General features: G+C 45.8%; 1 protein-coding gene and 1 pseudogene across 1 annotated transcript; both read left to right on the top strand.

Annotated features, from left to right (window-relative positions):
* Positions 1-2,441: 2,441 nt before the first annotated feature.
* On the top strand, positions 2,442-3,427 carry LOC101599383 (annotated as a pseudogene).
* Positions 3,428-10,393: 6,966 nt separating this feature from the next.
* LOC123460099 (keratin-associated protein 5-2-like) lies at positions 10,394-10,759 on the top strand. The gene has a single exon (XM_045147361.1). It carries the CDS (start codon positions 10,394-10,396, stop codon positions 10,757-10,759), a length of 366 nt encoding a protein of 121 aa, XP_045003296.1.
* Positions 10,760-23,043: the final 12,284 nt, after the last annotated feature.

The raw sequence follows: 23,043 nt of genomic DNA, 5'->3' as shown, positions 1-23,043 counted from the left end.
CGAGTGCTGGGATTAAAGGCGTGCACCACCATGCCCAGCATTGTACTTATTTTTTAAATTTTTGATTTTTTTTTTGTTTATTTTTATTTATTTATTTGAGAGCGACAGAGAGAGAAAGAGGCAGATATATATATATAGAGAGAGAGAGAGAATGGGCGTGCCAGGGCCTCCAGCCACTGCAAACGAACTCCAAGACGCATGCGCCCCCTTGGGCATCTGGCTAACGTGCGTCCTGGGGAATCAAGCCTCGAACCGGGGTCCTTAGGCTTCACAGGCAAGCGCTTAACCTCTAAGCCATCTCTCCAGCCCTGTACTTATTTTTTAAAGCAACGAACTATTGGCTGTGCGAGTTAAGTGCATATAACCTAAACGAAATGCCCTCATCTCATTTCTTCAGGTAATGAAATTGGGTTGCTGTAACTCATTCTCAGTTGCAATGCACCGCTCTCTCTGTAAGTGGCCCTCCCTTCTTGCAAAGGCTTTGGCTCTCAGCCACTTGCCCTGTGCGATCTGTGTGTATAAGTGGTGAGATGCGCAACCAGCCACCAGAGATTGTGCTTCAACTGGTTTGAAGATCACTCTGGAATTCCATATGGAATATCACAGTAGCAGGGGCACACACACACGGAGCTTTTTTGTAATGCTTTTCTATCTCAGGTACGAGTGGGAAAAGGAAGGGAAGACATAAATGGCAGTGGGGGAAGGAGGGGTCTGTCCAAGGTCTGCTTGGGAAAGCATCCTGCTCCAGTTTAAAAAGCAGCTGCTGTCTCTGGCTCCTGGCTGCTTCTCCCATAAGAGGCAGCTACCCCAAGCAGGGGCTCAGTGCTCGTGCTTGTGCTTTCTGAGCGCGTGCTTCTACCCGGAAAGAATGGCATGCTACCTGTGTGTACAGTGGAATCCAGCCAATCTCGTCACTGCCTGGGTTCTTCGGGAGCTGACTTAGAGAATGAGCTGTCAAAGCTCTCAAAGGTGGGATCAAGTCCCAGCTGCAAACCCCAGGAGGCTGGTACTGCAGCTCATGTGACTTTCCCAAATATTCATTTCTGCATTTGTTAAATGGATCGTGATACTGCTTTCGTGATTGTCAGAATTATAATTATTTAACTAGGTAACTATAATAATTACCAACATGGGTTTAACCTCAAGTTTTCCTGGTATAGTGTAGGTTTGGATTATTTTTTTAATTTTTGTTTATTTTTATTTACTTGAGAGAGAAAGAGGCAGAGAGAGAGAGAGAGAATGGGTGCACCAGGGCTTCCAGCCACTGCAAACAAACTCCAGATGCATGTGCCACCTTGTGCATCTGGCTTATGTGGGTCCTGGGGAATCGAGCCTCGAACCAGGGTCCTTAGGCTTCACAGGCAAGCGCTTAACTGCTAAGCCATCTCTCCAGCCCCATTTTCAAATATTTTATTTACTTGACAGAGAAAGAGAATGGGCGCACCAGGGCCTCCAGCCACTGCAAGTGAACTCCAGATGCATGCGCCCCCTTGGCATCTGGCTAACGTGGGTCCTGGGGGATCAAACCTGCGTCCTTTGGCTTTGCGGGCAAATGCCTTGACCGCTAAGGCACCCCTCCAGCCCTGGGTTAATTTTTTTTAAGAGTAAAATTTCTTCGAGGAGCTGAAGAGATGGCACTGGGTAATGTACTTACCTTGCAAACATGGGACCTGAGTTCAGAGCCCAGTACATAAAAATAAAAGTCAAGTGTGTTGGTGTATAGTGGTAATCCCAGCACTGGCTAGGTGGAGACAGAAGGATCCAGGCTTGTTAACTAGCTAGTCTAGCCAAGTTGGTGAGTCCTGGGCTCAATGAGAGACCCTATCAAAAAAAAAAAAAAAAGGTTGGAAGAGCAATTGAAGACCTGACATTGACCCTCCATATTCATGCCACACACGTGTATCCACACATATAAAAACAACATGCATGCATGCACACCATATACATAATACATGCAAAAAATAAAATTAACTGAAATCCCACATTATTTGTGTCAAGTTAATGAAAATGAACTTGTCAGTTCAAACCAAGTAAAAATAGCTGCTTGGGTTCTTTTAAGACCAAAATTGGTATTTCCCTTAATGAACATGCATGTATCCAGGGAGCATGTTAGAATGGATTGCTTTGGGTCATCACTGAACACAATCTGAAAGAGCCCGAGAGCTGCACACTCCCAGCGCATGGGCCTCGTGCAGTGAAGGCCAACCCTGCTGTGCATCTCGGTGCCCTGTCCTCTGGTGACTGGAGCCGCTTGTGCTCAGCAGAGGGAAGTGCTGGAGCTATTGAAAGATGGTAGGAGTGATAGTAGTAGCCAAATTTGATTGTGTGGCCCAGCAAAAACAAGAGCTGGATCTCAAGAATGACAGGTTAGGGCTTCTAGATGATTCTAAATCCTGGTAGAGATGTCAAAGTTCTGTGAATAACATGGGTTTTGTCCCTTCTACCTATGGAAAGGAAAAGTAGTGCTTGAGAAAATGTCAATTGGGAAAAACCTAAATGGTACTTTAGGCACTGGAAAAGTGCAAAGAAAACCTAATGTTCCAGAAGTTGCCTCTTCTACTGAAGATAGCTTTGTTGACCCAGGGAAGCATTTTTATGACCTCAACATGCCTGCCTATGGGAAATTTGACCACGTGGCTGAGGAAGGAGACGGATTACCACCTATAAAAGGAACCAAGGTGATCACTATGGAGCGATGCCGTGGTGGGTGGTGGCATGATAGCCACAATGAGCAAATTGGATGGTTTCCTTCAAACTATGTAATTATAGATAATCTTTGAGTGACAGTGTGGACTCTCTGCCAGAGAAATGAGTAGGTGTGGTCAACCACCCAAGTGTGGGGCAAATACTGCATGTGGGTCAGGTCCTTTGCCCAGTCACCTCTTTAAGGATAACAAACTCAGCTTTGAGAAAGGCGATGTAATAGATTTTATTGAAAAGCCAGTGGTAGAGATGCAGGAAAATTAATAGCATGGTTGGTCTGGAGCCCAAAACTGTGTTACCATTATGCAGAATAATTCATTAACCTCCAGTTTGGAGCCATCACCTCCACAATGTGATTACATTAGGCCTTCACTCACTGGAAAGTTTGCTGGACATTCTTAGTATTATGACAAAATCACCAGGCATGAAGGAGCAATGGCATTAAGTGAAAGAGGGCATGGCGGAGATTTCCTCGCTCGTGACAGTGAATCTTCGCCAGATGATTTGTTGGTGTCACTAAAAGCACGGGGGAAACAAGCATTTTAAAGTCCTGCTGAAAGAGACTGTCTACTGCATTGAACAGGAAAAATTCAGCAGCACGCAAGAATCTGTGAACATTACAAAAAGGTGCCAACTTTCACGAAAGAACAAGGAGAAAAGCTATCTTGTCCAGCACTTGTCACGATGCTGCGGGTCACACAGCTTTAGTGCATCACGTAATTGAGGACAGAAAATGGTGGTCCAATTGTGATGGATTGGAAATTGCTGTTTCTAACTCTGTATGTAAATGAACTGTGTAATGCATACATATTTTTGTTATTACTCAACCCACACATACATAGACACCACATATGGGCTCATCTGCTTTGAGGAATTCTTTATTTTTGGTCTTCTGTTTTATACTTTTCCCTTTGTGTCCAACAAATTAAGGTTTTGTATTTTGAAAACTTACATAATGCAGACCAAAAGTCTTTATGTGGAAGAGTTCCGTGATTGTCTTTATTTCCTTGGGAAGACCTCTGTGAGTTCTGCCATAGTTTCTTATCAAAGAAAATTGTATTTATATATGGCATGTGCTAAAATATTATTTCTTGGAAGGTTAGCCTTTTCTGTGATGAAATGGCAAGAATAAATGGAAAACTAGAAATGAAAAAAGAATTTTAAAGATAGGTGGAACCTTTGGGAAAGTCTGACTTCCATGTTTATAAGGAAGAAACAAGCTTACAGAGTCTAGGACTGTTGACAGGCAGACTGCTACACAGTGATGTGAACCCCACCAGACCACACTGTCCCCTGCCCTGATTTAAGACTCATTCCAAGACACCAACCAACTCCTGTGTTCAGAAAATGGCAGATAATGAGGGGATTCACTTGTCCTAAATGGTTTATCCCTCCAACTACCTACTTATCTCCTCCAGTGAACATCACATCTCCTTCTGACCCATCCAGTTCTTCTGATTCAGGCTCTTTTGCCTGATCTCAAGTTCAAAAGACTTCGTAAAGCCGCCAGCAGTAATTATAGCCTCCCACACAAGATTCTCACAGTCTTATGAGCAAGTACCACTTGGTTACTTATGGGTAAACATATCAGCCCCATACCCTGTGGCTCTCGTGGAACACTGGTGAAGATGTTGATCCTGCCTGCTGGCTTAGCAGTGCTGCCAGAAACCTGCCTTATGTTCCCCTCAGTGGCTAGTTTTTAGTTCTTTATTCTGTTCAGTGTCAGAATAACTCAAAGGGAAAAGAATATCCCATGAACATCTTCCTTGAAAAATAGTCAAAAGTCATTTCATAGACCTTCAGTCCCAGGAAACAGGTGTATCTCTTTGTTCTTGCTTTTTGTCTTGCAGGAAAAGCTTTTTTCCCTCAGGGTCAAGAGTCTGGAGCTTCCACTGTACAAAGGAGCTGCCCCTTGGGTCAGCGTGCTGCACAGCAGCTCCAGGCTAGACACTGCATGGCCATCATTGGCAGATGTGGGTGCTGGGAGGTAGCAGACAGGCAAATTTCTCTGGAGGCTGACTTTCTGTACTGGTGCAAACTAGTTGAGACAGTTAAATGGAGAGTTACTGAACATCCACATTGATCTGGTTTTGCAGTTATTTCACAACACTTGTTTTCCTTATCAAACTAGTTGGCCTATATTTTTGTTGATATGCATGTGTTTGTGCATGCGAATGTGTGTGTTTTGTTGCTTAGTTCCTTTTTCCTTCTGTGATAGTTGAATCCTATCTGTCCATTCCTTATTCACTGCTATGTTCCTGGGACCTTCAGCAGGGCAGTGAATATTCTGTAAACTCTTATTGAATGAAGGAAGGGAAGGAAGCTTTCAGATGCTTTCTGTACCCCACTGCCCCCTCACCATCCAGCAGCAGTTACTCCCCGTCATGGGCTAGCATCAGCTGTTACATGATCCACTGAAACACATGCCAGTTTACTGGAACCTGAATGCATTGATCTTGAATTCCCAGGTCCTTTCACAGTAGGTGGCATCAATTAATATTTGATGAGTGGATGACTTTGTCTATTTCTAGGGGAATGACACCAGGTGGTCACATCTCCAGGAATCAGTTTGAAGCTGTTTACAAGGGCCTGTGGTGGTGGGCAGTTAGTGTCGCATGTGATGTGTGGGGTCAGACATGGTGAGCTCACTGAGCAGTTCAGCTGTGATCCCAAGCCTCTGCAGCAGATGTTCTACTCCAACAATTTACAAAAATAGCAAAGCTGCCAAGCTTGTAGCTTCCCCTCTGCTGATAATGTGACAATGTGAGCTCCCAATGAAAATGTCCCCAATGCTGCAAACTGGGGCTTGTCTACAAAGCTTAAGGACCCAGGTTCAACTCCCCAGAACCCATGTCAGTCAGATGCACATGGAGGTGCATGCGTCTGGAGTTTGCAGTGGCTAGAGGCCTTGGCATGCCCATTCTCTTTAATAAATAAATAACAAAGAAAAAAAGATGATCTTAAAAATAAAAAATGTAGGGCTGGAGAGATTGCTTAGCGGTTAGGTGCCTGCCTGTGAAGCCTAAGGAACCTGGTTCGAGGCACACAAGGTGGCACGTGCATCTGGAGTTCGTTTGCAGTGGTGGGAGGCCCTGGAATGGCCCTTTCTCGCTATATATGTCTGCCTCTTTCTCTCTCTGTCACTCTCAAATAAATAAATAAAAATTTTAAAAAACCTGTAAACTGAAGCCAGGCATGGTGACACACACCTTTGATCCCAGCACTTGGGAAACAAAGGTAGGAGGGTCGCCATGAGTTTAAGGCCAGTCTGGGACTACAGAGTGAGTTCCAGGTCAGCTTGAGCTAAAGTGAGACTCTGTCTCAAAATAAACAAAACAAAAATTCCCTGTAAGATGAAATAAGCCCTTTCCTTCTATAAGCTACTTCTGGCTAAGTGTTTTGTCATAGCAATGAAGAGAGAACTGCTACAGCACGCGTGGGTGGGGGGAAGAGGAGGGGAGGGGACAACTGAGGGTGTCTGTATCTTCCTCCTCTGAGACAGGACCTTCTGCCACTGCAGAAAAAGGCCAAACTAGCTTGCCTCCACTGCGCTTCTCGTGGCTCCACCTCCCATTCTTGTTGGCGCGTTGGGGTCACAAACGCATGCATCATTTGCATCTAGCTTTACATGGGTTCTGGGGAGTATTGAACTCAGGTCGGCAGCATTTTCCAGCAAGTACCTTTAACTCCTAGCCCTGCATTTAAAAATTTGGGGGAGGTAATATGATGGAGAATGGAATTTCAAATGGGAAAGTGTGGGGGTGGGGAGGGAGGGAATTACCATGGGATATATTTTATAATCATGGAAAATGTTAATAAAAATTAAAAAAAAAAAAACAGAAAAAAAAATTTTAACCATCCTAGTGGATGTGTGCTTACGGTAATGTAGAGCATCCTTTTCATGTGCTTCCCTCCACCTGTATATCATCTGAAATGTAGTTGTCATGCCTCTTGACTATGTTGGAATTGGACGTGCTCTTATCACTGGATTGTGGGAGTACTTGATGTAGCCTTTTACATGATCTATAGTTAGCAAATATTTTAATCCCATTCCTTTGATGAGGTCTACTTTACTAATTTTTCTCCTATTATGGCTCATGCTTTGGGGATTGAGTCTACGTATTCTTCATCTGTTGTTTCCAAATATTTCCTCCTTTGTTTTCTGTTATGTTTAAATTCCTGATAAATATTTTTGCATGCATGTGTGTTCATGAAGTATGGGTGTGGTGGTGTGTGTGTGTGTGTGTGCATGCATGCGTCTATTGTATTTGTGTAGTGTATGGACAGGTGCATGCAGATGTACGTACTGTGAATGTAGAGGCCATACTGGATGGTTTCCTGTATCTCTCATCCATGTATTTTCTTTGAAAAGTAATCTCTCTCTGAACTTGAAGCTGCCCTTTTTAATCAGACTGGCTAACCAGTAAACCCGAGTTTTTCCAGTCTCTGCTTTTCACAGGGCTGGTGTTGGGACCTGAAAGGCCCAGGCGTGAGGCCTAGTGGAACTTCCTGAGTCTATCTAAAGTTTGGCGACCTGTCTCTGGCCTAATGGCTTCTTGCCTGCCACCTCCGTGTGGCAATTGCAATTACCATTTCAATAGTTACAGTTTACTATTGGCCCTTACCTCTTCCCCCCCATCTTAAAATCCCTACCTTCATCCCCAACATGATATAGGCAAATGCTCAGAGTAATAAAGCGAGTTTTTTCTGTGAGTTCCTGCTTTGAAAAGACTCCCGACTCAGTGTGGTTTTTCCCCGGTGGCCAGGAGAGGTTTCTGAGTCGTTGTACGTTCATCTTCCTCCTCAACCCCTTGGAGGAACCAGCAGGCCTGGTCCTTCCCCAGCACTACCTGCCCGGGGAGAAGCCTGGCAGGCTGGGGTGACAGGCAGCCCAACTGTTTCCATAGGTGCTGGGAACTGGACTCAGGGTTAACCAGACCCTCAGTCTCTCACGTTTGAACAGCCAGTGTCTTAGCCAGCAAGCAGTCTCCCCAGCCCCACGCTGACTTCTGAGTTCTGTCTTATATAAGATAAGTTGAGATCGTTTTTCTCCCTTTACTGGCCCTTCTTGCCTCTCCTTGCTTTCGCCTATAATTGCCTCAGCATCATCTAGTGAAACACCATCTTTTGGCTAGTGACTTATTTCTTCCTTTGGGAAAAAACTCTACTGTTCATATGTGTGTTGGTCTGTTTCTAGTTCCTTTATTATACTTCATTTACGTCACTCGCTCTTTCCATACCGCACGTAGTTCTGAAGTATATGACAAACCTGGTTGTCAGATACAGGTAATTCTTTCCATTTTCTGGTTTCAACTATTGCCCAACTACTAAGGGTCCATTGAAATTATAAAAGTTGCTCACACTTCTTAGACCCTACCTTACAAGTGGGCGTGAGATGTAGGCACTTTGGAGCAAATAATACAATTTCTATTGATGTCCATTAAATAATTGTCACAGTCAACTTTGGGTAGATGAGGCTTCTTTCGAACCTGTTCATGCAAACGGTGTTTCTGCTCTGAGCATTAAGCCCACAGTACAGCTTAGCATGACTGTGATCACAAAAGAAATGAATATTACAGTAGGAAATTCTTCCAACAAGTATTTCTTTATTTAAGTTGCATGAATACAGAGAACACAGTCATTTCATAGCAAGATGATAAATAAATGTACCAAATGAATCTTTGGTAATTAATGTGTGCTACATTCTGTGCACTGATTTTCTAGATCATGGGAGTGCCTAAAGAAAGATGTGTAGGCATAGAAGTTTTGTGAGGGAATTTCAGGAAACACAGTAGTAACGATGATTCCATTTTCTATTTATTAAACATTTGGATAGTTTACAACAGCTTGTTTCTGTTTTTCATGGTTGTTGTTGTATCGTTGTCTATCAGTATTTTGAAATCATGAATTTGTGATGTGACAGAGAAGAGGGTCTGTCTGAAGGCACATAAGTAATGTCCAGGTCATGCAAAGGGAAGTAGGTAAGAACGGAGAAAGACTTACCCATGGGCAAAGATATCCCAGCAAGTGCTGCCCGAGGCAGGTGGCCGTAGCAGCAGCACTGCTTCTGGCAGCCGCACTTCTGCTGGCCGCAGCCCTTCCCGCAGCCGCAGCCTTTACCGCAGCCGCAGCAGCCCATGGTGTCCGAAGGAGGACCGGGCGAGGCGAGGAGAGAGAGTCAGGAGGGGGAGGAGAGCACGTGTGAGGCTCCACCGCTTGGCGCAGGGCTGCTGTGCTGCCTGTGGCTGAGGCTGGGCCCGAGCTCATGGCTGTCCCCTGCCCTGCCGCTGCTTGTCTGGTGTCCTTGCGCTCCGGCCTCCTTCCTCTGAGGGGCTTCTCCCGGGCGGGCGCCGACGCCGCTGTCTCAAAGCCGCGGTCGCAGCAGGACGGTCGCAGCCTCAGCTCGTTGGCCGACAGCTTCGGCTCCGGGTCAGCGCTCAGCAGCCGTGACATGCTGGTGTCTGGAAGCCCTGACCCACGTTCGTCCAGTCGTCCCCTAGATGCAGCCCTCACATTTGTGGCTGTCACTCTAAGTCGGTTCAGCAGTTGCAGAGAAGGCAGGGCTCAGCTTCATTCTGCACGTGGCTACCAAATGATCCTCTTCCAGCCACGCCTTGTCCGCCCCTCTCCCGTGCTTTGCCGGTGCCTTTCCCACAGCCACCCTTCCCGGGGCAGCGCTCGCTTTCGCTTGTCACTTGGGTCATGTTCGGGAACGACTTACTTTGTCTGGCCGTGGGAAGGGAGGCCTGAGGGAGACGGTGAGCGTGAGCCCTGGGCTTCTCTCCAGCCAGGGCCGTGTGGGCAGCTCCCTGGGTGGCGTTCAAGGCAGAAGCAGGCGCAGCCCACACGCAGGGCCCCGGGGCCGCGAGGCTCGGTTCAGCGGTGCCCGCGGCGGGTGCTGGCGGCGCGTTCTGGTCGTGCTGAAGGGCGCGCTGGGTACCTTCCCTGCACACTGTCAGAGGACAGCTGCGATTCCCCTAGTGAATACGGACACGTCGGTGGGCTCACACGTCCCCCTGGCTGGCTGATTCCCAGCTGGCTGTACTTGGAGATAGGGAGAGGGCCTTTCTAAATGTCCTCTGTGGGTGGGACAGACTTTAATTTTAGTAAAATTGGTAATTGATGTGTTGGTTTGAATGTATGGCCCCAAAAGCTCAGTTGGTTTCTTTTTTTTTTTAAATTAAACTGAGTTTGCAGCAGTTTCAGTCCCTAGCGGGCCAACTGCTGCTACAGGGGGGTGTCACTGGGGGTGGACCTGAGCTCCAAGCGGTGCAGAGAGAGCTGAGCTCTGGCTGGAACCCTGCTTGCTACTTTTTGGTGTTTGCCGGCTGGATTTAAGAATGAAAACCAGCTTTTCCACCACTGATGAAACTTCCCCTGGATCTGGAAACGTGAACTAAATCCTTTCCTCCCATGAAACTGTGTCTGGTTTGGATATTCAACCCAGAATTATGGAACTGTTTCCCACAAGTGACTTGACAACTGGACTTCAGGTATGCAGTGGGGAAGTAAACAGAAAGAAGATTTCCTTTCCTAACTGTCATAAACAACAAGGAAGGGGTCATGTGCTCTGGCCCCTCCTCCTTGGGGTGGGTATAAAAGGGGGTCCTCTACCAGAAGGGGCATCACACCTTCCTCTCCTCTCCTGACTCTCTCTCCTCACCTCGCCTGAGTCCTCTCTACTGACACCATGGGTTGCTGTGGCTGTGGACGTTGTGGTGGCTGCGGGGGCTGCGGCTGTGGCAGCTGTGGTGGCTGTGGCTGTGGTGGCTGTGGCTGTGGCTGTGGAGGCTGTGGTGGCTGTGGAGGCTGTGGAGGCTGTGGAGGCTGTGGCTGTGGAGGCTGTGGCTGTGGCAGCTGTGGCTGTGGCAGCTGTGGCGGATGTGGCGGCTGTGGCGGCTGCTGTGGCTGCTGCGGCTGCTGCGGCTGCTGCTGCCCCACGGTCTGCTGCTGCCGCCACACCTGCTGCCGCTCCTGCGGCTGTGGTAAAGGCTGCGGCTGCGGGAAGGGCTGCTGCCAGCAGAAGTGCTGCTGCCAGAAGCAATGCTGCTGCTAGGAGGGCCGCGGCCCCGCCTCTGGGATTGAAGGAGATGCTGTGACCAGCTCTTTTCTGCTGATAAGACTCACTCCATTCTCCCCACTCCTCCCTTAACCTGTCTGTCACCAGCTAATCTTGAGCTGTGTCCTTCTGAGACATGTCTTTGTTCATAGATGTGTCTGCCAAGCTACATAGCATGAAGCAAATCAACCCAGGGAGCCATGGTAAGATGCCCTGATAGAATCGGAGCCAACCAAGAACCTGTACTGAGGTACTGTGATTTTCTTAAATGTTCAGTTTGGTAAATATTCAGGCCCAGATTTGGCCACTCTGGAGTTTACTGCCCATGTGCAGTCTTTTCTGTACTTGCTATGTTATTTGTTTGTTTGTTTTTGTTTTTCGAGGTAGAGTCTCACTCTAGCTCAGGTTGACCTGGAATTCACTCTGTCGTCTCAGGGTGGCCTCGAACTCTCGGCAATCCTCCTACCTCTGCCTCCCGACTGCTGGGATTAAAGGCATGCGCCACCATGCCCAGCTTGTACTTGCTATTTTAAATTCCTAATAAAACAACATAAAAATAAAACTCTGTTGATGAGTCATGTTTTTATTGGTTGCGATGTCAGCTCTAGCGTCCACCCAGTTCTGCCTCTCACAGCCCTGCATCCTCCCGACCTGGCCAGGGGAAAGGCCCTGCCCTCTTCATCGTTTATCAGAGAAACACAGCCCCTCTGCTGCTACCCTGAAGTGACGTCTCCCCGGAAAGAATCTGTGTCCTCAACTCTCCCCTCACTCTTGCAGGGTGAGGGTGGTGGGAGTTGGTGGCATTCTTAGAGCTTTGCTTCTTGAAATTGTCTAAGAAACAAAGACTGGGGTTGAAAGGAAGGGGTGGTTTGGGCCCAACCCTACGGTGGCTTCTGAAGGGGCTGGAGAGCTTTGGCCGGAGCGAGCTGCACGTGGCTCTCCTCCTTGCTGCCGTCTTCACCCCTCCCTTCTGCCGACTTGCTTCACAGGCCCTGTGGAGGAGAGGCCTGCCATTCCTCCCACGCCCTACTGCTAACTCTCTGAGGTTACTCAACCCAGTAGGCATGAGCAGAGGCTCACCATGACGCCCGCCGAAGTCCCGGTTTGCACAGCCCACCAGCCTGTGCCCAGGCTCTTCACCATTCAGAAAGGAGAAAGGGTGCCAAGCTCCCTTGTGCCCTTGCCCCTACACAAGAGTGCCTCAGTGTCTCACGGTAAGTCTGGGAAGTGGGCTTTAAGTAGACCCATTTCACAGATGGACTGAGGCCAGGCAGTAAAGAAACTTACCCAAAAAATCATCGTAAATAAAGCCTGATTTAATCCCAGGTCTTTCTTACGTCGAGTTCCACACAAGCCCTTCCATACCCTACTGAGTCTCAATTTAGAACTACTCCTTTCCTCATTTCCTATTTTCTTCCTCCCAAGTTCATGCAGGCATGCACCATCATATGGCCCCTCCTCTCTCTGCCAGGTGGCCCTTGGGTGTCTTGCGTTAGTAGAAGATTCCTAGAAGCTGCTTCCTTTCCAGCTCTCTCAGAGATTGTTCTGGACACACGGCAGCACGTTCTCGCCTCACCAGGTGGCAGCATCTATGTTAGTTACCAGCTCTTCGCTATTGGGGTGTGAGTGCCTCCCCTGCTTAATATTGGAAGGAAGAGGGGATTCTTAACAGACACCCCAAAGAGTAGTTCTCATCCCCACTTCCTTTTCATGGTCTTGGGTTGGACGCCCGAGCCTTCTGTATGCTAAGCAAGTACTCTCCCACTGAGCCACATTCTCCTGCCCCAAAAGTGGTTCCAAAGAGCAGTTACTTATAATTATTTTATTATTTAATTTAAGACAGGGTCTTATACGTCCCAAGCTGGCTTCAGATTCTCTCTACAGCCAAGGATGATCCCGAACTTCTGGTCCTCCTGCTGCCACTTCACAAGGAGTGGGGTTCCAGGTATGGCTTACCACGCCCAGCTCATGCGGTGCTGAGGAGTGAACACAGGGCTTCGTTACACTAGGCAAACACTCTACCGACTGAGCCACATCCCCACCCCCGAGGATGGCTCCTGATGTTGCAGTTCTGGATTCCAGGGCAGACATGGGACTTCAGCAACTTTCCATGTTATCTTTTTTATCCCTCTTAAATTAACTCAAGACCATTTAGGGAGTCATGACTGTAACTTACCTTCCCTCTCCCTCCTCCAGCCTCCCCTACCTCTACCCCAGGAAGTTACCTCTTACTGAGCTCCGTAGGTCTTTGTTTCTTTACTATGAGGTGATATATCCTGTCATTTATTATTGTTTCTTGTGAACAGTACATGACGGACAATCTTCTATATCTGTATCCATAGAAGTTGTATCTCTATTATTGATCATCTGTCTATATTCTGTCTTTTATTATGGTTTCTTGTGAACAGGAAATGAAAACTACTCTGCTCTTCTATATCTACATTAGTTTTATCTCCATCTGTTATCTGTCCACCTGTCTTCTATCTAATGTTTTACTGCTCTCTCCCATTAACATTTCTGTTTGTTCGGGTTATAGAATGAGTCTCAGTTCTCTGTGTACCTCCTGTGCTGAGTGTGGTGGGTGGAAGATGATTGGTGCTGTCTCCTGACCTTCCTGTGCTCAAAACCTTATCAGAGGGCTGGAGAGATGGCTTAGCGGTTAAGCGCTTGCCTGTGAAGCCTAAGGACCCCGGTTCGAGGCTCGGTTCCCCAGGTCCCACGTTAGCCAGATGCACAAGGGGGCACACGCGTCTGCGTCTGGAGTTTGTTTGCAGTGGCTGGAAGCCCTGGCACGCCCCATTCTCTCTTTCCCTCTATCTGTCTTTCTCCCTGTGTCTGTTGCTCTCAAATAAATAAATAAATAAAATGAACAAAAAAAAATATTAAAAAAAAAAAACCTTATCAGAAGGCAAGTGAGAAAATGATAACTGGTATGGAGTATGATAAACTCCACGGGTGACAAGAGGGTATTTTTAAAATATTTTATTTATTTATTTATTTGCAAGAGGGTGGGGAGAGAATGAGAGTGGACCTCTAGCTGCTGCAAACGAACTCTAGATGCATGCATCACCTGAACATCTGGCTTTACATGGGTGCTGAGGAATCAAACCCATTAGGTTGTTAGGTTTTGCAGGCAACTGCTGAGCCATCTCTCCAGCCCTGACAAGAGGATATGGTGATGGAGATCCAAGCAGGATGCCTAGTGCAGGTTGTAGACGGGAAGAGAGGGTCATAGAAAGCTTATGGGTCAGGAGGCACTTAAGTCATGAAGGGTGAAGACAACCATTTGGATGAGGGGGTTTCAGATGTTTTGGGGTAGCCTTTTCACCTAGAGGTCTGTAGTAGACAGCCTCACATTGCTGAGATGAACTTCCAAACTAGGCACAGTTTATGGGAGGAAGAAAGGATTTATTGACAGGTAGATGGCAGAAGAGACTGGCCCACTTTCACAGGTCCAAGCAGAGAAGAAAAAATAAAAACCCGAAACACCATCAGCATCATAAGCAAGCTTCAGCACTCTGTGTATTTTTAGACACAGGAACTCCAAATCCACCCCCATACCTTAGGGCTGGACCCCAGGGCCAGCCCACAGTGGCACCCCCTTCAGCCAGGCAGCTGGAGATCTAAGTTTACAAGCTTGAATAAACTCCTGAATCAATTGGGGATATCCATTTAAACTTTCACAATGTCTATGTGTGCAAGAACCAAAGGTGGGGTACCAGGACTAAGCCGAGAATCTGAGCTCTGTAGCTGGGGATTTGCACTAAGATGGAATGTGGCGGCAAACGGCTGGGAAGTTACTGAAGTCTAGAATGGGGGCACCTCACTGAAGTGCTCCAATGTTACCGGCTATACTGTGAGAGCTCTTTTGAGGAATTTTAGGGCATAATGGCATGCTTTGCAAAAAATACACCAATCTGTCAGTCAACACAGGGAGAATGGATTGGAGAGAGTGGGTCGTGGGTCAGAAAAGGCAGACAAGGAGCCAGCATCATAGATCATAACGCTGGCAGTGGGGCCCTGAACTACATTGCAGTAGAGTAATGGGAGAAATACTTAAAGGTAGTGTAAGAACGAATGGACTCAAGGAGAGTTCAAGCATGACGTTCTGGCTTGGACAGATGCTGTGTGATGTAACATGGACAGGTGAGGCAACAGGGTGAGTGGGTCACCTGGTCACCCACTGGGATGGTGATGATGAGGGTTGCAGCTGACGTGGCCAGCAAGCATCATCTCACCACGTCCTAACAACAATTCAAAGAGGCAGGGAAGAGTAGCAACCTATGCATTTCCTATGGGAAATTGAAGTTGGGAAAGGAAGACTTTGCCACTGTGTGGTGGGGTCAGGATTCCAAGAACAAAACTCACTTTATCCCTTCCAGTCAGTGCAGTCTGCAGAGGAGGAATAGAAAAGCAATGCTTCCTTTAGCTTTCAGCCTTTCTGAACCTGGCACAGTGCCCACGTGGAGGCCTCCTAGAGCAGTTATCTTCTCATTGCTGGGATAAAACGCCTGACCTTAGAAGTAGTGAAGAAGTCACCGCCAAGATGATGGACTTACCTTACCCTTGGAATTGTAAACCAAAATGAGTTCTCACCACAGCAAGAGCAGACCGCTGGGCATCACATCTCCCCAGCAACCTGGAGGAATTAGAGTGCATTTATAAGTGTGGCAAGCAAAGCTGGGTATTGACACCCCAAGGCCTGCCCTGAGTAACACACCTCCTCCAGCAAGCCTTTGCCACCCAAAGGCTCTACCAGCTGGGGATTGAGTATGTGGCTTAATCACAAACACACGAGGCCATGGAAGACCTTTTGCATTCAAACTAGCACACTTCCCAAAGTGTTCGTTGGAGTGAATAACACTGAAAATCTGCTCAGTAGAAATAGGACCTCAACTCTTTGGATTCCTGATCATTCATGTGTCTTCTCTCCTGCCTCAGTCTTTCAAAGGTGGGAGGAAGAGCCATGTTTGTACATATGGAATCATGAATAATGCAAATGCCTGATTAGCACTGAACTCTTTCTAAACCCTGTGAGGTAAAATGTCAGGCTGAGGCAGGAGGAGATGTCAGGCAAATCCCAGAGCCTAATCCTGTCTTTACATTTTCGTATTTTGTTCCTCTGGGATTCTTTTGGACTCATTTTGATTTTTAAAAAATATTATTAGCTGGGGAGATGTCTCAGTGTTTAAGAGGAATGGCTACACAGTCATGAGGACCTGAGTTTGATCCCTAGTGCCCACATGTAAAATCCCAGGGCAGCCATGCATGTCTATTACCCAAGAGCTAAAGCGGACAGAGATAGGAAGATTGCTGGGGTCACTGGTCAGCCAGTCAAACCACAAAACAGTGTGAGCTCCAGGTTCAGCAAAAGATTCTGGAACAAGAAAATCAGATGGAGAGCAACAGAGCCTGAGGTCCTCCTCTGGCCTTCACACACACACATGTGCATATGTCACACGTGTACATACACAAATACCAAAAAATTATTTTTCCTAATAATGTTCCGTAAGGTGTTAATGCCTCCTTAAATTAAACCTTGCAGCCTAGGAAAGTGCCTTAGGGTCTCACTTTAGAACTAGTTTTCAGAAATCATTGTATAGATCCCAAGATTCCCTGCCCACATTCTTCTTATTCCTATGACGATTGGTGTCTCATGCCTTGCTTGGGAACAATGACCACTTCAAACTGATCATTCTCAGATTGGGATGTTGCATCCACAAAGGGCTTGTAGATTAATGAGAAAACGGTGTTTATGGGAACAAGACAGACTTTATGGGAGGTCAGCTATAAAAGCTCAAAAAATCATTTGTTATGGTTGGAATTTGACATTTCCCCTGAAGGCTCATGAGTTGAAGACTTGGTTGCCAGCTCATGGGGGATTGATGGGATCCCGAGGCTCTAACCTTTAACTTCAGGAGATCTAACCTCACCATTGACCAGTCCAGTGATGGGTCTAGTCTTTGATGGCAATGTTGGGAGGTGGCTAGAACTGTAAAGTGGACTTGGATGGTGGAAGGAGGTCACTGGCTGTGTTCTCTGGAAGGATTGATCTTGTCACAGTGGCTAATATTTGCCTTGTTTTCTTTTTTTTTTTTTTATCTTCCAATTGTTTCTTCTCATCTATTTTTTCTGTGGGGTGTGTGTGTGTGTGTGTTTATGTGCATGTGGAGGTCAGAGGTCAGGGTCAGTTGCCATCCCTTGTTGCTCTACACATTATTTCAGAGACAGAGTCTCTCACTGAACCTGGAGCTCACTGATCCAGCTACCAAGTCCTGGGGCTCCATCCGCCTTTGCCTCTAGCAGTGAGATGATAATCGCATCCTCCACAGCCAGCTTCCATGTCATGCTGGAGAGCTGAGCTCACGTCCTCACAGTTATGTGGCAAGCGCTGTCGTGACTGAGTTGTCTTCCCAGTTCCCTCATATCATCTTTATTATGAGTTTGGATTAATTTAGATGTATATTTTTTTTCTATCACCCATATTGCCTTCACGTAACAAGAATCTGGCATTTGCTTGTTGATTGGTCTGATGCTGTGTGGATGTTTATCTTTTGCAATAGGACTGTAAGCAGGAAGTTAATTGGTAGTCGACTCAAATAGCACCCTCTGTGAATTTAGGACAGCAACACCTGCTTATTTTTAGTTGCCATGCTTATACATCTCAGCAATGTTTTATGTAGGAGTTTTTGCTACTAATAGGTTGCATGGGTGGATATCCATTGGCATCTAGTGACCTGTTTTGGGGGTGCCTGATTTAGAATTGGTATTATTGCCTATCCCTGTGCCCAGCCATGCTTATTGTTCATGGATAGATAAACTTGAATGTAATACACTTTGAATTCTGGTTCTGGCCCAGTGTTTTCTTTTTTTTTTCTAATGTAAACATTTAATAGAAGTGATGGTCCTTCGAGATGGCGTTTATTCAGTGGTCTGCTTTAGTGCTCTGGGTAAGTGTAGGGGTTTCCATTGGCATTGAATAGCATGGTCTAGGACCCATGAGTGATCCAGGGGTACTTTGGGTCCTGATTTGTCCAGTCTCCCTGCTTTTTATCAAGTTTCTATCACCTCTCAACCTATCAGATGACCCTAATACACACCCTTTTGCCAGTCACTGACATATACATCACTTAAGTCTTCTTTCTTATGGGAAGGAAAGAGAATCAGAATACTCCTTTTTTTTTGTTTTATTTGTTTTTGTTTTTAATTTTTATTAGCATTTTCCATGATTATAAAAAAAATCCCATGGTAATTCCCTCCCTCCCCCACCCCACTTTCCCCTTTGAAATTCCATTCTCCATCATATTACCTCCCCATCTCAATTACTGTACTTACAAATATACAATATCAACCTATTAAGTACCCTCCTCCCTTCCTTTCTCTTCCCTTTATGTCTCCTTTTTAATTTACTGGCCTTTGCTACTAAGTATTTTCATTCTCACACAGAAGCCCAATCATCTGTAGCTAGGATCCACATATGAGAGAGAACATGTGGCACTTGGCTTTCTGGGCCTGGGTTACCTCACTTAGTATAATCCTTTCCAGGTCCATCCATTTTTCTGCAAATTTCATAACTTCATTTTTCTTTACCGCTGAGTAGAACTCCATTGTATAAATGTGCCACATTTTCATTATCCACTCATCAGTTGAGGGACATCTAGGCTGGTTCCATTTCCCAGCTATTATAAATTGAGCAGCAATAAACATGGTTGAGCATGTACTTCTAAGGAAATGAGATGATTCCTTCAGATATATGCCTAGGAGTGCTATAGCTGGGTCATATGGTAGATCAATCTTTAGCTGTTTTAGGAACCTCCACACTGATTTCCACAATGGCTGGACCAGATTGCATTCCCAACAGCAGTGAGAATACTCCTTTTTTAATGAAAGTACTTTTTCAGCTATTCATTTCCAAAATATAGAAAAACAAAACACACAGTTACAATACTCGAGATACAACGTATAATACAATTTCCTTTTGAGGCAATGAGAAGCTTATTTGCTGGTTGTCCATCCTTTATCAGTCTATTCAAGGGAAGAGCTTCTGAGTTGTAATTTCTGCACCATCTGGATTCTCATTATATGAATACCTGCCTTGGAGGAGGGGACCCAATGATGCAATTATCTATACTTGACTTTCTATAAATACAGTTGGAACACATGCATATGGAAATGTACCTTTGAAACTAATCATATGGAAGACTGGAACAAACAAAAAAAAGCAGTTTCAATTACACAGGAGGAAGGCGTAAAACTGAGTCACTTATTATACTGGGAGGAGACGCTGGAGAGAGGCACGGGCAGTCAGAGCTCCTCCACAGTGCCTTTCATACTCAGAGACTGACTGCCCCAGATGGGAGCTAACCCGTGCTGGTCTGAAGATCCTAAATTAGTAGATTAGTATTAGAGGCAGTGTCTCCAGGTTGATACCAAGAACCTCCTAATAGAAATGAAACGCTTCTATGAAAAAGAAGTGAAGTCATTTTGGGGCTGGAGAGATGGCCTAGCAGTTAAGGTATTTGCCTGCAAAGTCAAAGAACCTATGTTTAATTCCTCAGAACACATACAAGCCAGATGTACAAGGTGGCACATGCATCTGGAGCTCATTTTCAACAGTTGGAGGCCCCAGTTTGCCCATTCTCCTCTCTCTCTCTCTCTCTGCCTCTTTCTTTCTCAAGTAAATTAATTCATTTATTGATTAAAATATATTTTTTTTTAAAAATGAAGTCATTTTAAGGGAAAGTAGTCAAACACTGATGTTTGGCTCTATAACAGTGCCCTATTTCTTTGAGATATTTTCATTAATACATATTTTTATGTGTGATGTATGTTACTATAAATAGTAAAAACTATCCTACAGATCTATGGATGGACCTATAATGATTGTGTCCCACTGTTGAGTTGTAGTTAAGGCATGGGGTAAAGGTGGCATGGAAGCAACAAAATTTCTTTGTGAGACATGAAAGCCTTGGGCAACATTTTGGGATACGTGACAGAACATGTTGCCAGGTAGAGGGAGGGGCAGGGAAGGCATTCTTTGAGTCACAGTAGAGTGATGTCAAGGCAGCGTAACGCTGGCACACCCACGGCAGGAGTGACAGAGCAGCGGCAACAGCAGTGGCAGCAAGCAGCACTGTGTTGGCAGTGACAGAGGTGGTAACGTCACGGTAAAGCTTTGGCACAAAATCCTCAGCCTGTGGCTGTGGTAGCTATCATCTGCTTGGTATCTCTTACTAACAGGGTCCCAGAGTGACATCCTGTCGGCCCCAGGAAACCAGCCAAGAGAAAGAGAGATGAGTCCATGGAAAGGAAACAGGGCTATAGACAGAGCTGTGCTGATGAGCATTTTGACCCTTCGAGAACATTCTGACCCCTCTAAACTCCAAGAATAGTGACTGATGGGGCAGGAGGGAGGCAAAGAAGATGAGAGGGCACTTATACAATGCAATGGTGGATAACTTAACCTATCAAGAAGCTGAGGAATGCATTCAATCATTATTTATTGATCGCTTATGAAATAACTCTAGAGTGGATCCAGAAAAGACTGGCTGTTACTGTGGCCCTGTTATTTCCCCAGCGGTGATGTATACTGTGGAATATTACCCGTCTACCTCATGACTCTTTTCCTCTCTCACTATCCTGGCCTTTGACCCACTGAAGACCATAGTCTATGGGGCCAAAACTTTGGAAAATGCCATTTACCTGTGCTTCTTATTTTGAAATCCTGAGTCTACTGGCAATCGCCGTTCTGAAACGTGGATGACAGTTCTCACTGGCTTCCACCCTCCCGATAGTTCTTCAATGTGGTGACAAGGACTTGTAGCTTTGACTCTCCCCATATGTCCAGGTGTGGCTCTGGCTATTTATGGCCTTTGTACCTCTTTCAAGTCCATCCCCTGTTTGCCTCTCTCACCTCCTATCTTCAGTTTTCCTGCAGCTCTGATAGGCAACAGTCTTCCTCTTGTTGATAGTCATCCTTCTGGCCTAAACAATTCCCCTACTCCTATACACACTCAGAATTGGCTCATTGCCCATATGGCTAGGTCAATCTGTACAGCTATGCTGCCTCGCATTCCAGATATTTATGTCTTCATACACACTTCTTACCAGGCCAGAAATCAGTACATTCGCTTTGCTATGTTCACACAGTGCCCTGCAGAGCCCCTTCCTCCTCAGAAAAAAGATAATTCAACAACTACTTATTATGTGGAATACAGCCTCTCAAGTTTATATGATGGGAAACTGTAAAGTCTTGGATCACACATCCCCCATAAACTCATGTGCTCTAAGTGCGTGGTTCTTAGGGGATGGCCACTTGGGAGGCGGCACTTGCTGGAGGAGGATGTCATTAGGGTGGGGCGGGCCTCATGGTCTACTAGCCCTTAGCTGGCAGAGTTGGCTGTCTTCACTCTTCTGCTGTTTTTTTTTTTCTTAGCCTGCTGGGGCAGAGGGGGTGTCCAGCCCCTGCTTGCGCCATGCTTTCCCCTGTCATCATGAGGCTGCTTCTTGAGATTATAAAGTTTTCCTCACAACTGCTTTTGGTTGGGTGTTTTGTCCCAGCAATGTGAAGCTAACTACAACAGAAATATCAGTACCAGAGGACTGGCATTTTTGATGCTAGAAACCTTCATGTAACTTTTGATGTTTTTTTCTTTTTTTGGAACTGATTTGTAGGAGGAATGTGGAAGGATTTGAAACCTTAAACCGAAGAGACAACTTAAAGTGTTGTAAGTAGAGCTTGAAGTTTCATGCCTGTCATAGTTGAAAAGATTGAAATGCAGAAAAAAACTGTCGACTATGGGGACTTGATTTATGGGGAGGCTTATTTGCCAGAGCTGGGCTAGAGGTAGTTTGTGTGAGAGGCTGGCTGCATTTTTCTAAGGTCCTGGGAACTTGAACAGAGTTGAGTTTAGAAGAAATGAACTGGTATAAGAATATAGCATAGTCAGAAATGAAAGTTTCACTGGAGACTGATGTAGTTATTCAGAGATTATTACCATTGAGACTGGGCCAGCTTCTCTAAGTTAGGACAGTGGGAAGAATGCTGAAGGAGTGTTTTATTTTCAAAGCCAGATTTATTCCCCTCCCTGGATTAACAAATTTGGCAGCCCACCTGGTACTATGGGAGTATAACAAAAAGGAAAGAAAGGGTCATTGTATTCGCAATGCGGTTTTGGTTGTTTTTAGAAATGGCCACTGGACAATGGGTGTCAGGGTTGTTAAAATGTCTGTGTGGAGGTCTGATGGAGCCATGAGAATAAACTGTCGGTTGCAGTAGAGTTACTAGGATTTTGGAAATGCCAGGACTTTGAGATGGCTGCCAAGGAGGGATGCTGGCTCTAGATGGAGTTTTCCCTGGGCTGTGGGCAAAGCAGCTGGAGTGATGGAATTGGAACCCCAGAGACGTCATCACTGGTTACAGAAGTCAGACTTGGAGCTATGGGGTTTGATATTTGCCCTGCATGTTTTTGATCTTGCAGTGGTTCAATCTTTCCTTGCAACTTATTCCTGTTGCAATGGAATGTTTACTCTGTACCCTTATATATATTTAAATTGTTTTAATTTTACAGGTTTATAGTTAAGAGACTGTCTTGAGTTTTAAATAAAATCCTGGACTTTGGTCTTTTGGGCAGTGTTGGGATTGACAAAAAGTTATGAGGACTTTTAAAGCTGGACTGAATGTAATTTTATATCATGAAATAGTCATGAGTTTATGGTGGCCAGGGCAAGAATCTGGTGGTTTGAATCACTTGTCGCCCATGCACTCATGTGTTCTGAATATTTGGTCCCCAGTTGGTGGGAACTTTGGATGTGGAGCCTTGTTGGAGGTGGGGTGTTGCTGGAGAAGGGGTGTTGCTGGAGGACCTTGATCTTGCTTAGCCCCTAGCTTGCCTTGTTATCTTGGCTCACTCTTCTGCTGCTGTTTGACACCTGCTGTGGCAGAAGTGGTGTACAGCCTCTGCTTGTGCCATGCTTTCCCCTGATTTCATAGAGTTTCTCCTCAAGACTGTAAGCCAAAACAAACCCTTTCCTCCTATCAGCTGCTTTTGGTTGGTGGTTTTGTCCCAGCAAGGTGAACGTGACTACATCAGAAACTATTAGGGAGCATCAATATTCATGACCTCAAAGTGCCTGACACTACCTACAAATGGCCTTCATAATGGGAGAAAAAGAAGACATCATCAACAGAAGAGAAACTGATTGGAAAGAAGGGTTTCAATAAAGGGTAGATTTGAGAGGGGGAGAATAGAGATGGGAATTATGATTTACTATCTATACTT

This window comes from Jaculus jaculus, chromosome 4 (genome assembly GCF_020740685.1).
Source record: "Jaculus jaculus isolate mJacJac1 chromosome 4, mJacJac1.mat.Y.cur, whole genome shotgun sequence".
Classification (NCBI taxonomy): Eukaryota; Metazoa; Chordata; class Mammalia; order Rodentia; family Dipodidae; genus Jaculus; species Jaculus jaculus.
The sequence above is the reverse complement of the archived record's forward strand: the minus strand, read 5'-3'. Positions and strand labels throughout refer to the sequence as shown.

What these genes read in the sequence shown, in the direction of transcription:
- LOC123460099 (XM_045147361.1), top strand. Translation starts at nt 10,394, where the DNA reads ATGGGTTGCTGTGGCTGTGGACGTTGTGGTGGCTGCGGGGGCTGCGGC.